This window comes from Meleagris gallopavo, chromosome 6 (genome assembly GCF_000146605.3).
Source record: "Meleagris gallopavo isolate NT-WF06-2002-E0010 breed Aviagen turkey brand Nicholas breeding stock chromosome 6, Turkey_5.1, whole genome shotgun sequence".
Lineage (NCBI taxonomy): Eukaryota > Metazoa > Chordata > Aves > Galliformes > Phasianidae > Meleagris > Meleagris gallopavo.
This window is the reverse complement of record NC_015016.2, coordinates 42659694-42677426: the sequence shown is the minus strand read 5'-3', so window position 1 is coordinate 42677426 and position 17733 is coordinate 42659694. Positions and strand designations below refer to the sequence as shown.

The 17733-nt window shown below is 43.8% G+C and overlaps 2 protein-coding genes across 4 annotated transcripts in view; one reads left to right on the top strand and one right to left on the bottom strand.

Moving 5' to 3' along the window:
- The window catches only part of MYRIP (myosin VIIA and Rab interacting protein), a 189312-nt gene extending 180918 nt beyond the window's left edge, over positions 1-8394 (top strand). The window contains exons 11-15 of one of the 3 annotated variants that reach the window (XM_031553971.1): positions 1727-1888; positions 3520-3624; positions 3720-3780; positions 4552-4670; positions 5324-8394. In XM_031553971.1, the coding sequence (XP_031409831.1) occupies positions 1727-1888; positions 3520-3624; positions 3720-3780; positions 4552-4670; positions 5324-5356 (480 nt within the window). In that variant the 3' untranslated portion in view covers positions 5357-8394. The remainder of the gene's footprint in view (positions 1-1726; positions 1889-3519; positions 3625-3719; positions 3781-4551; positions 4671-5323) is intronic. The other 2 variants (XM_031553973.1, XM_031553972.1) reach the window with 2 other exon arrangements.
- Positions 8395-9573: 1179 nt separating this feature from the next.
- On the bottom strand, positions 9574-13455 carry LOC100543673 (prolactin-releasing peptide-like). Its single transcript, XM_003207261.4, has 2 exons — positions 11601-13455; positions 9574-10342 (listed from the first exon to the last, which is right to left on the bottom strand). The coding sequence occupies exons 1-2, from the start codon at positions 11839-11841 to the stop codon at positions 10164-10166; spliced, it is 420 nt and encodes a 139-aa protein (XP_003207309.1). The 5' UTR covers positions 11842-13455; the 3' UTR covers positions 9574-10163.
- Positions 13456-17733: the final 4278 nt, after the last annotated feature.

The following is a 17733-nucleotide window of genomic DNA, read 5'->3' as shown; positions in this document are numbered from 1 at the left end:
TTTTTTTGTGTGGTCACTTTCTAAAGAGGTTTCTTATTACACTGTTCTTTTCTTCTTTCTCTGAGCTTTTGAGGACCTATTAATCTGAAGTGGCTGGTGTATTTTGGACCGCAAAGACACATCACTGAAGTAAATGGAAAGAATAATTAAAACCCACAAAAACAGGAACATTTATATTTAGATCATAATGTTAACTTCACAGTCTACATCTGTCTCTAAGTACTTGAACAAAGGTGTTAAATCAGGTCACTTGTTTGTTCTAAGTACATTTTAGAAGGATTTCTTGCCTGCAGTTAGATTGCCCCTAAGGAGATGCAGTTCATACAAGATGTAGTTTGTTTCTTAGCAAAAATATGAACAGGATGTGTATACATTTATGCCTTGAAACAATGAATACAAAGAAAAAATTGCAAGCAATTAAGAACCAATAACAAAGTAAAATTAAAAAAATAATAATAATAGTCATTCTTCATCACTTTAGACCCATAAAGTCACAGTGTGGCCAGAAATTATTTAAATACCTGTTATGTCAAAGGACTGCAGGGTCTGGGAGTTATGGGCAGAAATAATGACTTGAGTGTGAGACATATGTAGGGAAGTTACACTCAAGGATCTGCTTCTGATCCCATTTGTTTGCCCACTGAGCCATGAAGTCTGCCACAGACTATGTTTAATTCATGGTCTTTTTGTAGCATTGCAGCCTTTACTGGTATTGGAGTGAGTGAAACTGCCAGTGGGAAAAATGAGAAAATATATTTCATTTCCACTGTCCTGTTATCAGCCTCATGGAATCAGTCTGTTGGCTATCTAGTAAATAGGCAGAAAGAGTAGTATTTTGACATGGGTCAGCACAGTTTTAAGCACAGTTGTCAAAAGCTGGTGTTCAAAAATTACCCTTCTCTATAAACCAAGGACCTCCATTCAGCTATATCTTAGATTTCTTTCTGAAATAAAAGAAATACATAAAACATAATGTATCGTGAATTAGTGCTTTGAGTAGCAGAATGGGAAATTAAATCTTTTCTTTCAGTTATCAGAAATATCATAGGTGGATCAACATATTACATTGTTCTTAGAGAAGATCTCTAAGTTATGGCATCTGTCATTCACATGTTGCCCAAATAAGTCTATTGACTCCCCACAGGGCCAGGGGCTAGCAAAGCTTTTGGCTGCTGCATATTTGTGTGAGACCCGAGATGGATGGAGAACTGGGTTGTACATCTGAGCACCATTATTTTATAAGAAGTTCATAGCCACACGTTGCTGGACAGTTATTCTTGCACAGTTTTTGAATGCCAGAATGCATTGAGTGTGAATAAATACTGAAGGCATTGTTTCAGTAAGTACTGTTTTACATTAGGTGTGACTAATGTAAAAAGGCTTTACCTTACGAGTTTTAATTTTTGTTGTGAAATTTAATGTCAAAAATAGAAAAGGAAACTTTTAAGCATTCTTTTGTGGTTTGGTTTGGTGTGGGTTTTTTTGCTAGCATCCAGAACAAGTCTTTTTTGGCATACCATCGTAGCACCTAAGGAATTTGGTGTTCAGCTTCTTCATTCTCCTCCCTTCTCTTTACAGATGTGTGCTTTTGGATTATTCCTGAATGATTTACCTCTGCCAGCACCTACTAGCAGTGACTTAGTGAGGAGGGGAGCTCAGAGGTGTCATGGAGAACCTATGTGATCATAGAACAGGAATCACTGCCCCTGTCCTCTCTGTCCCACAGGTGTACCTGACGGCCAGCACAGTGTATGGCCTGGAGGGGCAGCTGACCAGCCTGGAGGACGCAGCACGGCAAATCAGCAGCGTGACAGCAGAATCGGAGCTGGCTGAGCTGGAGGACCAGGTGGCCACTGCAGCTGCCCAGGTGCATCATGCAGAGCTGCAGGTGAGGATGGCGGCTCCTCGCCACTCGCTGCTTCATGCCGCCTTTCCTCAAGCTTCCCTACCATCTGTGCACACTTCTTTGCAATATTCTCCTGTATTGCAGCAAACTCTCAGTCCAAGGATATGTGACTGCGTCACAGGAGCTGAGCAAAGCACAGCTGAGATGTTTTGCTCAGCACAGCCAGATGTACTGTATTTGTTTCTTCCCCCAGCTTGTTTTCAGACAGGAGTGCAGCAGCGTGTTACTGTAGTACTGTTCCTGCTCCTCGCTCCCATAGAGATCGTGTGGTGTGCTGTCATGCATGAGGCTGTTGTCTGACTGCAAATGCAGCCTTGGGTAGTTCTAATAATCAGCAGACTGTAGAGCACTTTATAAAGAACCCAGGGTGGATCTACATGAAAAAGCCCAGGGCAGAGCTCAGCACTTGGAAGTCTGCCTTGTGATTTGGCTGCTGAGCCGTGCACAGCCCAGCAAAAGGCAGAGGCTCCTGTGCTATGTGGCCTAGTGTCTCTCTAGCAGGTTCCAGAAAGTCTGAGACCGCAAGGAGAACTTTGAGGCCTGGTCAGAAAGCTGGACAAGAAGAGGCTGCCAGGCTGCACGGGGACAGTGCACACATGGGTAGCAGTGTGCTGCAGTGCTTCCTGACTGGGCTGTGCCACACGAGGCTCTCCAGCAGGGCCCTGATGGCCTCAGCAGGGCATTGCCCGTTTATTTTGCTCAGTGGAAGCGTGCTCAAAGCCCTCAGTTTGACACCTTCCTGATGTCAGAAGTGCAGTGCTAAAATAAATAGATGGCAAACTGGCAGTAGCCTCGTTGGCCTCGGTCAGTAACTTTTGCCATATACGTTAATGGAGGTGAGAAGAGAGGAGGGGAGAGGCCCGAGTGATGGGAGCAGGATGACAAAAAGATAACATGAAATTGGACTGAAGGCCCTCTGCAGAATAAACACCTCAGGTGTTATAAATCAGGAATCAGATTACATGTGCAGCTGACAGCTCACTTCTCTGACACTCATCAGCCCACTTTCCCCCTACAGTTGCTTCCCTGGCCTGGTGTTTCTCCCAGCAACTTGTTTTCCATTGAATGCTTTTACATAGTGGTACTTGCATTTATGCATGTTTGTGTTTAGTGTGCATATCACTTAGACAAATTTTCAAGATCAAACGTTTGCATTTTGTGACAGAGGATGTACTTTGTGCGTGCTTGAAATTAATTTTGAATTATGAAATGTGTCCCAAACAGTAGTTATTTGAATGTAACCTTTGAAAAACACAACTTGAATGAACCTGGAAGTATAGCTAGAAGTAACTGGGAGATGACAGACAGGGGATTCTCTTCTTTTTTTCCTCGAAAGGAGCAAAATGCTTTTTCCTTGGAATCGCACGGTAGGTGGGATTGCTCTTTCCCTTCATCTTAATTAACCCCCTTTTGATATCAGGACCGAAGTATACAGGAAAACAAAGTGTCAGAGTTACTGAAGAGCTCAGCCATCTGTTTGTATTCTTTGATTAAAGAAGACGTGACTGGGGGGAGGGATATATTTTAGTGGTGGCATCCATAGTAATTTTCAAACTTCTTTTTCCCCCTCCCCATCTGTCTGTCTCTCTCTCTCTCTCTTATTTTCTTTGAAGATTTCAGATATTGAGAGCAGAATATCAGCTCTCACTGTTGCAGGCTTGAACGTGGCTCCATGTGTTCACCTGACAAGGAAACGGGATCAAAAGCAAACAAACCAGGTGCCAGAACATTATGTAGTATTCAAAAATACATTGGGGAAATCTTGCCTCGTTTTCCATAATGGAGTTGAGTAATGTGTTTGTGTTGTTTTCAGATGCATACTATTGACACCTCAAGACAGCAGAGGAGGAAACTTCCAGCTCCACCAATAAAAGGTGCACTTAAGTTGTTACCTATGCTATGTTTGTAGTCCCTCCTTAGAAGTTTCAGTGTAATGTACAATTCAACAAAAAATAGGGGCAAGATTAAGTTATAGAATGTACAGAGAAAGCCGAGATGTGTTCACCCTCTTCATTTACCATTGCACTTGTGAAAATAAAATACACATTCGGTACATAAAACATCACCACCCCTCTTTCAGCAGATGGTATGACAGTAGCAGATTATCAGGAGCAGAAGCAAAAGGCTGGGAAAAGCAAATGAAGCATGCTGAATTCATGTCTTGCAGAAGTTAGGCTGCTGCCAAGCACACAAGGGTAGGCTGTGAGGGGCAGGCAGTCATAGGGCTAATTGCCACTGGCCACTTGCCACCCTTCTCAGCCTACAGTTGCTTTCTTAATGACTGTGCCTACCGAATTCAGTCCATGTTACCAGACTCAGAGATGTTGCTGGTATGTTAGAATATGGCTGTGAATTAGTTTTGTAAAATACAGTGCTCTTTTCTTCCATATTTTCTTCATCTCTGACAATTTTACATCATGCTTTATCTTGTTTTACTCTTGTGTAATTCCAGTATTTGACATGGCCTCAAATTTCAGTAAACTTCCAGTATCACAGCATGCTGTTCCCCATTTAAATTAAATCCATGTTTTCTTATTTGTCCTAGGGGAAGTTTTCTCTCTCTAGAAGCTGTGACTCTTCAGGAGTATTGCTGCGTTGGCTGCAGTCTGTTAAGTGAAAAATCTCCATCTTTGTATTTTTCCCAGGTGAAAAAATAGATGGGTCTCCAATTACCACTGTCAGAACATTTAACAGAAACTTCATGCTTCAAGGATCTCTAACACAAAGAACTAAAGAGAGGAAAAGCACTGCCAAGGACTTAATGGTAAAATCAAAACAATTGTTTTTAAAACTGCTTATAAAGAGGGTTGTATAGAGAGATGCCAGTGTAGGCAGGTGTATTCCAACATCTTCACAAAACTTCTCTTAATAGTGTGAAGAAAAATAATACAGTGCTGAGGTTGCTCTGAACGAATGCGTCCAGTGTACTGGATATATACCTGTCTGACTATATACCACCAGCACATAGCAGCTGTTTGCTCCTGAATGTTAGCCTGTAGGAAGGCATGCCAGCTGTCAGGTAATTAATTAGGTGCTATCCTTATTTAAAGTAAAGAAATAAAGTTGTGTTCCTGCGGTTCAGGCCCTCCCAACACCAACTGCACAGTGTAATTCTACAGGTGAGGGTCACCTTGAATTGCACTGATTTCTGAGAAATGTTCAAAGGTAGCCTAAGTGAAACTTGAGGAGTAGGCAGGCCGCATGTTGGCAAGGCAGGATTTGAACAAATAGGTTTCTCTGCAGAACTATCAGTCGTCATTGATCTTTCATCAAGGAAAAAAAGTTAACTGTCCCTAAGCAGTTTGCCATTAGATAACTGGAAGAGAAGTGAGGAAGTGAGAAGGACCAGGCTCCCTTCAGCAGGCTTGTTTTGTGTTTGGCTGATGTTTCTCTCTTCCTTGTCCTTCTCTGTTCCAGGAACCTGCTATAGGATCTGCTGTGATGTACTAAACTTTGACTTCTCTACTGCCAATAACACACTGCCTAAGGCTGTACACTAGAGTGCCTTTACTTAACAGCCATTGCGTATGTCCAGCTGAAAATGGACCCTCAAGAACCCACAATGCCTCAGTTATAGGGCTTCGTTTGGATACCTCACTGAGAAAGCTGTCCAAGTCTTCAGCATTGTGGTCTGCTAAAGGAAACTCTGCCTTAAAGTTCTCACAAGACTCTGGAAGGGATGCTGAGTTTCAAAAGCAAGGCTCCACATTTTAAGATGCACTTTTTCTCCCCATTGATTGTACTAAAGTATGTCGTCTTTAAACTGCAGTATGTTTTTGTACACTCAGTCAATCACAATTACAGACCAATATTTCATATCGAAAGAGTGAACAAAGCAGACCTGTGATCCACATTTGCTGGCCTCTTATATATGTAGGCATCTGTCTTGTCGAGCAATAAGAACAACTGTGTGCAGTGTATGCTGCTTTTAGCTGCTTGGTGAGGCTGGAGGATCTGTGTACCTAACTGCTCCCCAGGAGCCAGTGGAAGTTTTGGCAAGGCAGGTGGGAGATGTGATGTGCAAAGACTTCTCTGTTTACTCAGAGTACCTTTGACAGAGTTAATGTTCTAGCTCCAGAGCTGTGTGTTTTGCTGTTGGAGATGGGGGGGGAGCGTGGATGTCATGATGAGCCATGAATTGGTGGTATGCAGCACATGTGGACCAGATGTCTGTTGGGTTACAGTCCTGGCATCTGGACACATCTGAGTACTGTTGTGAAACCACCACCTTTGTCTTTCTCGTTCTTCTTGGTATCATTGTCTGCTTGGTGGCGTCCAACCACTCTGTAGTTCAGAATCTGTTCTGACCAAGTCTTTAAGGTTGGAGAAAGAAAGTAAAAGCACTGTGGATGAGATCTCTGCTGACTGACTGGTGGCTGTGATGTGGCTGCAACCTGTAAGAGATTCCCTTCTGCCACTTCCTGTCTTTTCTGAGGAGGAGATGAATGTAGCCCAGATGTCTTTTCCTTTACCCATCCGTAGCCAATGTGGTGTAGTACCTAGGGCCTGTCACTGGTGCCCGCTACAGCTGGACTGCTCTGAATTGAGCTGTGAGTCACCAGATTTCTTCTTTCCTTTCCTGAGACCCTAGAAATGTGCACCAAACTCTGGAAAGCCTTTGAACAGATGCCCATGAGGGAAGATGCTGCTTCCAAGGTATCCCTCTCACCCTTTCTGGGAAGGGCTGTGCCAATTTGCAGTGCTTTTTGTTCTGGGGTGTACAGAGGAATTTGTTAGAGAAGGTAAGTGTGAGGCCAGTGAATCTTTTATATGCAGTGCAAGTACACATATGCGGACTGGGCTGATGGGAGTCATGCTGTGAAGGAGGACATGAACTGCTAAGTCCCCCTCAGCGTGAAGGGCCAGAGAACACCTCCCTGAGATGTCTCTGTCCTTTGCTGGTACCTAGCAAAACCTCATTCTCTGAATACAGCAGGGCCTAGGAGGCAGGGGAGGCTGGTAAGGAAGGGCTGGTTGGGAAGGCTGGGAAAACAGCTCCAGTCACATATCCACCTCCAGTATTTGAAGCTGAGCCTGTCAGTGTGCTGCTGTCCAGCCATAGGCAAGGACATGTCAGAATACCTACAGCCATCTTCCCACCTAGGAGGCATAAGTGTTGCTCCATCTCTCCAATGAATTTCCATCTGCCGAAATCTGGCTCGATATGCTTATTCTGGGTGAAATTACACCTTCTCTTACTCTCACACAGTACCAGTTCTCCGGAACTGGTTTGCACAGATGTGAGGGCAGAATTTGACCCGCTCTGTTTAATATATAAGTATATATATAAAAATAGACTTTATTTATATATGCAATCCATAAAGGAGATTAAACAGAGTAGGATGCCTAGGAATTTTCTGTTATGCAGTCTCCTCCTCCTCCCTTGACTGTTCTCGTGTATGTATACAATACATTCCCAGGTTCTGGTTAACGCAGGTATGTGTGTTATGAGATGTCATTACTGGTGGTTGGTCTACATATTTGTCTGATAATAATAACTAATATTGTGTATGATGCAGAAATGACTAATTTTAATAGAATAACTCTTTGGCTTTTGTTCTGTTAGTGTGATTTAAACAAGCCAACAAAGTTTGGAATAGGTTGTTTTCTTTAAGAGGCATGAAAAACAACTATTATCGTGTTACAATGTTAAAATATTCAGTCTTCTTTGACAGAAAAATGTGTACTGTGTAGGCATTGCAAAAAAAAAAAAAAAAGAAAAAAATCCCACCTGCTACATGGTATTTGAATTTTTACAAATGTTTATTGTGCCAAATATGTGCAAAGATATAATTTACTGTTTTAAAAAAATCATAAAAGCATACGTTATAGCACACAAAGGATTATTTTGTCATCAAGTGATTTCAATCTTCAGTGTTAATATTTATATTTAGATTAATTTTTATAAATGAAAATATTTTAACGGTAAAATGAAGGCGATATGATCAATTTGATTGAGTCTGAGTGGATATTAAGCTTGCCTTGTTGTTGTTATCTGCATACTCACCAAGAATTATTGTCAAGAGAAATTATAAAAGAGTAAAAACAATTTATGAAAAAAATGCCTTTCCAAGGACTTGATTCATAAAGAAAACACAAAAGCTCTCCTCTGTAGTGTGGATTTGTGTGCCCTTTGGTCAGGAAACACTCTGTCCACGCTGCTGCACCACAGACAACCCATTCTTAGTTAAATGCAAATGGGCAACTCAAAGTCCTCTTGCTCAGCTGAAGGGAGAAATAACCCCTAGCACCTCCAGGTCAGGTCATTTTCCAGTGAGGTGGAGCAGCCATACCTTGTTGACAGACCACTCACAAACAGAAACAAGAGTTGAATTATCTGCTATAATTAATTCATTCAATCTTTATTAAATTTTAGTAGTGATTCTAACAAAACACAACTAGGAATGCGAGTTCATTCTAGTTTGTCATCTGCAGTATGACTCGTTAACCATCATTAGCTGAATTGTAAACTGTCTTTTCTGGATGCATGCAGTAGATTAAACTGCATTTGAATAGTCTTGCTGTGAGTAGTTATCAAGATTAAACATACTGCAAATAACACTTCTTCTAAAATGAGCATAACATGAGTTAATTACTCTGGCAAACATGAGTACTGAGCCGCAACAGAAGGCTTATTGATGTGGCCTAATGTTGCCATTCGTACATTGTGATGCTCAGAGAGCAGCTTTAGCTTGATCAAATCATGTACTTAAAAACAACAACATGGTTTTAAAGGGAATCAGTTTAGGCCCTTATCTCTTTTTATATCAGTGCACACTACCTGCAGTAGGCACAGAACTACTCTGAAGAGTCTAATTAGCCAATTTTCTTAGAATCATAGAATACTTTAGGTTGGAAGGGACCTCTAGGACCATCACATTCCAACCCCCCTGCCACAGGCGGGGTTGCCAGCTGTTAGATCAAGTACTGGATCAGATTGCCCAGGGCCCCATCCAACCTGGCCTTGAACACCTCCAGTGATGGGGCATCTGCAACCTCTCTGGGCAATCTGTTTCAGTACCTCACCATTGTCTCAGAACAAAACTTCCCCCCTGACATCTAATCTAAACCTCCCCTCCTTTAGTTTTAAACCATTCCCCCTTGTCCTTTCACTTCCTACCCATGTAAAAAGTTGGTTTCCCTCATGTTTATAAACGCCCTTTAAATATTGGAGGCGGCAATGAGCTCTCCCCACAGCCTTCTCTTTTTCAGGCTGAGCAAGCCCAGTTCCTTCAGTCTGTCTTCATAGGAGAGGTGCTGCAGCCCTTAGATCATCTTCATGGCCCTGCTCTGGACCCTCTCCAAAAGCCCCACATCCTTCCTGAGTTGGGGGCCTCAGACTTGGATGCAGTATTCCAGCTGGGGCCTCACAAGAGCTGAGTAGAGGGGAACAATCACCTCCCTTGCCCTGCTGGCCACCCCTCATTTGATGGAACCCAGGACACCACTGGCCTTCTGGGATGCAAGTGCACACTGCTGGCTCATGTTAAATTATTCATTAGCCAGGACCCCTAAGTCTTTCTCAGGAGAGCTACTCTCAAGGATTTCTCCTCTCAGTTTGAGTACATGCCTGGGATTACCTTGACCCAAGTGCAAAACCTTGCACTTTTTTTTTTTAATAGTAATTATTTTTTAATTTTCTGTCTTTCCTCAGGGAGAAGATAGTTATCTTTGACAGAAGCCCCTTTTTTTTCATTAATATATTTTCAGTAGCACAGCAAGAATGATAAAAGGCCAGAGTGTAGTTCAGGGCTGTATTACCACAAGTGAATGTTAACAATCTGCATAAAAGCTACAGATTTCATGCTGTTAATGCAGGTACATTAAAAAGTAACGAGAGCCTTTTTTCTTTCATCCAACCATTGCTTTTTATTTTTGCATACCAACAGCCACTGACTTTAAAATGTGACAGGAGGGTTTCATGGTACAATAACACTGCTGAGTTTAAATCCCAGCACAGGAGCTCTTTGGATTTTGGGTAAGGGTAACGTTACAGTGTGCAGCATCATCACAGCTTAGAGAAGGGAATGGTGGTGATTAAAGAGAGAAAAAACACTTTTTAAAGCTATGGTTACACTTAGTGCTGGCATCAACGCATTGCCTTTTACCTCTACCCTCAGTGTGTTTCTTCTTGAAAGAATTTGCCAGAGCAGAGAGAGGAGCAGCATGGGATTGCCAGGCAAAAGCAGAGCCCTGAGGTGCAGGGCAGGGGCAACTCGGAGAGCAGAGGTTAGTTCACCGCCTCGGGACACAGCCATCACCAGTCACTGTCCTCTGCATCCAACACTTCCTGCTCCCACAAGGCGTTCAGGAGGAAATCCAGGCGCCTGCTCACAGGCCTTAAGCTTCCACGGCCACCTCTCAGCTGCCTCTTCCCAAACCGACCAATGGGTCGAACGCCACGTCCCACGTACCAAAAGGGATCAATCTCGGGGCCTGGAATTCAAAGTGCTGGGTTGATATTTTTTCTCTATGGAATGTATTCATAGTTGGCTTTATAGCCTAGTTTAGTTCTACAGCAGGTGTGGAGAAGGTATAATACTAAGGTACAGTGTCAGTGAAAATGAAGAAAACTCCAAGGAAATGCCAAATCATGCCACAGACAGAGGGGTGTCAGGAACAGGACTTCAAGTGCATAATGAAGTATCTGAGTCACACAAAAGTCTCACACAAGGCAGCAGGATTTTCCCCTGTGAGTTTTGCTGCTTGAACTCAGAAAACCAAACAAAAGATCCACTTTTGTTTCTCCACACAGTGTTTAACATCCCACTGCCCACGAAATCCCAAGTCGTTTCTTTATTTTGACTCAAAGACCTAAAAACCAAGACTGCCCACATCTCCAGTTCTCTCTGTAAGGAGAGGGATGTCCCCCTGTGAGCCTGTGGGCCTTACTTCCCACATGCACTTCTTGCTCACTGCACTTTCAACCATGAACCATTGCTCCTTGGGGGGAAGCTGAGATTTGACAATACACGTTTTCCCAAAAATACTTTGAATTGTATGTTAGCTTTTCCTTGGGACATACAGCGGTCTCCTTCATTCCATTTAGTTCTTCACAGTATTTCTGAGCAAGCATGCTTCAGACACTTGTATTTTGACTTTCAGACAATTTGATGTTGTAGGTTGTGGATGCCCCATCCCTGAAGGCATTCAAGGCCAGGCTGGATGTGGCTCTGGGCAGCCTGGTCTGGTGATTGGTGACCCTGCACATAGCAGGGGTTGAAACTTGATGAGCATTGTGATCCTTTTCAACCCAGGCCATTCTATGATTCTGTGATGTTTCCAGACAGAAATTAGGATCTCTGTTAAGCACATTTGAGCAACTGGTGCTCACTTTATTACTTCTTAAAAGTAAATGTTAATTGTCACAGATCTGTGGAACATAGCTGAAAATAAGTTGTTTAAATAGTCAATATAAACTGCCTTGCACTTTGTACATCAGTGTGTTCTCAGGTATTTATCAACAATTGCAGTATTTCCCTTGACAAATTCAGGGATATAAGGTAGAGATTAAGATCTGTATATGCTCTTAAAAGTGTAAATTGAAGAGCAGGACCTCCCTCCACGGTTTTACCATAGAAACACCTGCAAGGATTTGCAGTTGAACTCTGCCTAGCAGCCTGACCCTGATCCCTTGCTGTACCAGGGGCCATAGGATCACCGTCACATTGCATCAGGTGAGAGTCATACTTACTTCTGTTGTCTATTTGATGTTTAAAAGGTCTGCTCTGTCTCGAAGCAAAGCTGAGTGATACCAGGAGCACCAGCATGTAGATGGTGACCAGCTTTAAGTTCTTTGGTGAAAACCTGGGGTGCGGTGTCCACAGGATCAGATGCCACATGGTGGAGTGGTGGTAGGAAGGCTGTGAGGAGGAAAGCGGACATAGGGACATCAAAGCTCTCAAGGTGAAGGAAGATGTCAGCTGTGACTGCATGTTCCTATCAGGGCCATTTCATGACTCAGTGCTGACACTGGGGATGTCCTGAGTATTTCTCTTTAAAGACTGCTGTGAACCATCTATGTGGTTAAGATGTGCAGCTTGAGCTTTCCCTCAATATCCATGAAAGCCCATGGCACAGCTTCACAGGACATAGAATCCTGGCCCTGAGGTTGCCGCTGACCGTCCTCATGGCCTTTCATATGACTGTGGGCACTGGACATCAGTATGTTCTGGCCACTATCTCCATCACCCTTTCCCCTTTCACATTTATACTTTAAACAGTATCTTTACATCTAAATACATTAGAAAATCTTCTTGAAAGGAAATTATCTTCCTATCTCAGCTTTCACAGATAGCAGGCAAAAGTGTGATTTCCAGTTTCATTTCCACTGTTAGTTCTCCCAGTCCTGTAAATGCATCTAGATGCAACCGCCAGAAGGTGCTGGGTGGGGAAAACAGCATCCTCGAGGTGCCTGATTCTGGCCTCTACTTACCACTACACCCCGTATGTGTGACATTTTGGTCAAGCTTCATCACATTTCTCCCAGTTGTAATGCTAGGAGCCTACCTTGTGCAAAATCAACTGAAGTCTGGAGCTTCTGCCAGTGGAAGTCGGGGGAAGCCTGCTTGCTTAAGCGTCACTTAAAGATGTACAGGTACAGAGCTATAGGAAAAGCTCTTGGCTATGCCCACACAGAAGCTGCTCCCTGTGTAAAGATGGGATTTTCCCCCTGTTTCTGCCTCAGCACTGTTATGCTCAAATTTTAGCTCACTCAGTGTGGGCAGAGCAAGAATGAAAAACTTTTGATACAAGTTGTTCCCAAGCATGCTGCAAGGGCAACAAAAGAAAAAAAACAGAATCTGACTATGTCCTTCATTGCAATGCAAAGTCAAAAGCTCCTTAGTTCCTAGCGTTCAGTGCAGGTGTATTTTTTCCCCACTCTGGCAGTTGCTTAGCAGGCAGCTTAGAGGAAAGTGATTTTAACCAGTAATTTTAACAGAACTGTGAGTTGATTTTTTACACTGAGTATCACAGAGGCAACCAGCACTAAATGTTCTTTATGTGTAAAAGAACATGGGATGCATTCTGTGCACCAATTCCAGCTGGTGTACATCACAAAAATGAAGGTGCTTAAGGAATCTCTCCCGTGTGCTTACGCAGCTGAATTACTTGCTGTCTGGTTTTGTGTACAGTTTTTCTGGGAACTCATTGGTGGTAAATGGCAAAAATAAAAGGAAGAGCTTTTAGCACACAGTTTTTCCTGAGCAGTGCTGTGTCTCAGCATCCAACAACTGGTCCTCTGCCTGAATCAGCCAGCCGGGACACTTCCCAGACTGCTGCAGTATGTTAAACGTTCAGTTTGCCCCCCTGACCTGGATAGGGTTTCAATGAAGCACGTGGCTCTCCTCTGAGTAACGTGCAATGCCCAAATAATCAGGGGGCTCAGCATCTCCAATCCTCCCTAATTCTTCCTCCTTCTAATTTTTCTACCTCTGCTTATATGGGGAGAAACTGAGGCAGAGGTGATGCCACCAACTTGACCCCAAACGATGCCAAGCAGCTCTAACCCCAGCTCCACCTTTCTTTAGGCACAAAAGAGAAGTACAAAACCCTGTTTACCTGCTCACAGATCTTTGTGTTGGCCCTGTGAACTCCTCAGGTCTGGATTTTCCTGATCCCACAGCCTGCCAGCCTTCTTCTAAAGGGAAAACTGTAAAAACAAGACTTGACATGGTCTCCTTGCCTGCTCCTCATTTCTAACCATTAAATGATCACCAAAAAGCTTTAAAAATGCACCAGTTTCAACCAAACATGACACAAAAATTTCAGGAACAGTTTTGCTCCTGGATCAAAGCACAAAGTTGGCACTTCTGCCAATTCAGTGAACCTGCCACTTCTGCTCAGTCCCTGTGCAGAGCCTTTACACTTTGGCTGAGCGATATTTATAAGAGCAGTCTGGCAACTTCGAGCAACATCAGAGAAGAAAGTTAGAGCATATTCAAGTCACTGGTAAAGTTACAGTGAAGCACTCATTTCTATTTCCAGTTAAGCTCACAAGGAAGTCACTAAACCTAGGTCCCATTTCTCAGCTCTGGCCGAGTCTCAGCCCCAAGCAGTGTGGGGGCAGCCTGGCCGTCCCAGCCCTCCTCCTGGGCACCAGGCTCACAGCACACTGAACCTGTGCTCTGCTGCAGTTCCATCAGATCTAAATGATTGTGGATGTCTTCAGAAGACAAAGTGCTATACATTCTTTAAACCCTAAAGCAGCATCTTACTCGAGACCAGCAACTGCAGATCTTCCTCCAATGCAAACCAACCGGCTTTCACGCTTGAAAGCAGTGGTGGAAACCTCTGCCAGAGCTTAAACGTGGGGTGACTGTAGGCCTGGGAGCAGGGCTCCCATCACCACCATGCTGCAGGCTCCAGTGGGCACCGTCCCTGCAGAGCCGTGTTTCCTCAGCACTGCCTGCTTCGCTGCCAACGCTGGACAAAATGCTCAGCAACAAGCACAGTTATGTACATTAGTGGAGAAAAGTAAAAGCTGAAATAAAAAGGAAATCCACAGGAGAGAGGTGCCGAAGCAGGTAGCAGGAGTCACTCACCTGTGTGCAGCAGGGCTGCTCCTCAGGATGCACTGCTCCCAGCAAAAGCAGGGCAGATGCTGGGGGCTTGTGGCTTTTATAGCGCAGGGAAGTGGGCTTGAAGGCGGGGGAACCAAGAGGTGGGCCAGGAGGACGTCAGCAGTGCTGGAGAGCAAAATTTAAATTCACAAAGGGAGGGGAAGAGAAGTGAGGCTCTGTTAAGAGAGCCATTGATCAGGGCAGAGGGTGGGAGCCAAGGGTAGTGCCAAGGGGCCGGGGCCACCGGGAGAGACCAGAGCAGCACGGCTGCCATGTTCAGCACAGGGCAGAGCCCACCTCCCCATAGCCTGTAGCAGCCGTGCTCCTCTTCTTCCTGTCCCCATCTGAGGCCACATGTGGAGGAGCTCTTGTCTGACCTATGGCTGGGGCCAACTCGGCCTGCTTATGTGTGAGGCCCTGCAACTGATTGAACCCAGCCTGGTTCAGCAGCATGCTTAAGTGTGGATAAGTGCTGTGGCAGGGAAAAGTTTCATCTGCACGAGGCTGAGATCTTGGGCAATTCTGCATTTCTACAGCATCCATCTCTTTGGCACAGCTGTTTTTACCTCTCTCTCTTGACTAATGTGTTAGCACAGTTCTTGCCGACAAGAATCCACTGTTTAACAGCTGTATTCACCACCACGTTTTGCAGCGTTCATGTCGGCGGCTGTTCCTCCTTCTCAGTCCTGAGGAGACGCTGAAATGTGAAGGGACCAGGGACTGAGCCACGGGGTTCTGTTCAGGCAGAGGATCCTGCTCTGTGCCTGGTGAGGCTGAGCATCTGCAGTGAGCACCTCCATAAAACTCTGTTCAGAGCAGCTGGCCCTGAGATGTGACTCGCTCCACAAGCTGAGAGTGAATAGGAAATACTGCAAAAAGACCTGTTGTTCAGTTTTTCTATAAAGATGCCTCTCCCTGGCTTACTCAGTATCCAAGCACCAAGTGGGTAACCCCACCACCACCACTATCTCTGCCTGGGGGGGAGGTGATCACTAATTTGGGTGGTTAAAATAAATCTACCCTATGTATACAGCAGTTTTCTCTATGTGAATGTGTATGAACACACGGAGTAAAGCCTAAGAAATACTCTTCCTCTCTCCAGTTTCCACTTACTAACAGCTAAAAGAAGTGTCTTCCTCATCAAAGTTTTCAAGAGTTTACTCAGACTACTTAGGATCATGTACAATAGCAGCATATGAAGAGCACTTCAAGTCTGAGGTAGCACAAAAGGTCTTTCTGCACCTAACACAATCGATATACATGCTTTCTTCAGCAACCTCCTATTAGCAAGTTCCCTTTGAACCTTGCAAACACCCCCTACTTAAAAATCAATCTGCTCCCAAGAGCCAGTCAGTGGCCGTGCTTCCATTGTGCGAATTCCATGTGCACGTCTGGAGAGGTTATCTTCTCAGTAAGTAAAGCCCTTCAATGCTTCGTATCACAGATCTTTTTCCTACGTGTTTATTTTGACCACAAAATGTAGGCATCATTTCTTGATCTTTAGTGAGCAATTGCCAGAGTGAGAGCTTTTTCTCTCCTGGATGTGTAGCACGTATTATTGGTTTGCTAAGTGACCCTATCATCTTAAAGCAGAAATAAAAGCCAATTTACTCTTTCTACTCTGGCTGCCATTGCAACTGCAGTGGGAGCCTTTCAAGAGCAGTGAGAATTTTCACTGGTTTACACCTACTCAGAAGTGACCGTGTAAAACAAAGCTGTGCAATACCTTTGTGTTAACATGGTTTGCTGCTTATAGATGAATGTGCCTGAAAAATAGCATGCCATACATAGAAAAAAACATTATTAGGACAGTCAGCATTTAAAATGCTAATGCTTCACTCAGGCACCAGGTCCATCTACTGCAGCATCCTGTGGTTGGCAGCAGCCAGCAGAGAACATCTAGGTAAGACTTTGCAAAGAGGGGAATACATTTTGATGTTCCCCACGGGAATATAATCCCACGACCCTGAGACATGTGGCTCAGAGATTTCCCAAGTCAAATGTGTCTTTGTAGCTGGGAGCCTTTAATGGATTACTTTTTCCTACATGACTGCTTCTTGAACCTATGTAAATTCTCAGCATCCACAAAATCATGTGCCAGGGACTTGACAGCTTCAAGGATCACATCCATGCCTCTGTCCCGAGCACACCACCTGCCAGTTCCAAGTATGTTTTCATTTTTGCTGTTGGTCTTTCTGCCTTCATGAAACGTTACTATAAAATATTCTAAGTGATGAAGATTAATCAGCTATGAGACGGTCTATTTAAATGAGCCTTCTCAGACATTTCTCTTACCACAGTACTATTTTACTCCATCCTCATTGACTGTGAGGTGTTTTTTTTTTTCCAGCAGACCGTAACCAAACTACCTCAGTGCTATATATGACACTCAGAAGCTTCACATCAATCATTCTGTTTTCTCGGAGTCATTTGAGGCAATTGTGATCTTCATTTATTTTATTATGCTGTTCATAGCAAGGCTTATGCTTTGAGGAAAGCTAGGCTGCACAGAAAAGTAAAGACATTCCTAGTTGGAAGTAACTGGGAAAGAGCAATCAAAAGAACGGAGTTAATGAGAGAGTGACTTGGGAAAATCATCTGGAGGCCATCTTGGTGTGCAGTGAAGGGGCAGAAGATTGTCTGAATTGATATTAACTAGGAAATATTTAATCAGCGATTGAGGAGATGTGCAGCTGCACTAACTGAGCTTCAGAATACCATGTCAGGCAACTAGATGTAGCTGTTAATTACGTGTGGAATTACACTGAAGCCGTTCTCTACTAATATTCAGATTCCAAGAAAAGCCAGGACTGGCTGTATTCTGGAGTTAATTTTCTTCTTTGAGAAACAGAACCTTCTAGTGGCTAAGACAAAAATTATCTTCTTGCTTATCACAGAGCAATGAAGGTCTATAGCTTTCAAATGAAATGATGTGTATGTCAAACTCTAAATGTATACCTAAAGCTAAACCAAACGGCATATGACCCAGATCTCTAGGAATCTGGACTGGATATTCATGCGCTTATCACTAGCAAGGTGCCAAGTTTTCACAGTTCTCCCAGTTAGCATAGGCTTACTGAGGAGCTCAGGCATAGGCTGCATGCAGCTCAGCCTATTGACCAATCTCCCTAAGCCCTTCTTTGGCACTCTGCACCAGACTTAAAGCCCAGAGGGAAAAATACAAGCCAGGCTTAGCCTGGTTACAGCCACCTTCCAAACCACACTGTTGTAGGTAGGGAGAATATTTCTTCTGAAACTTTTACT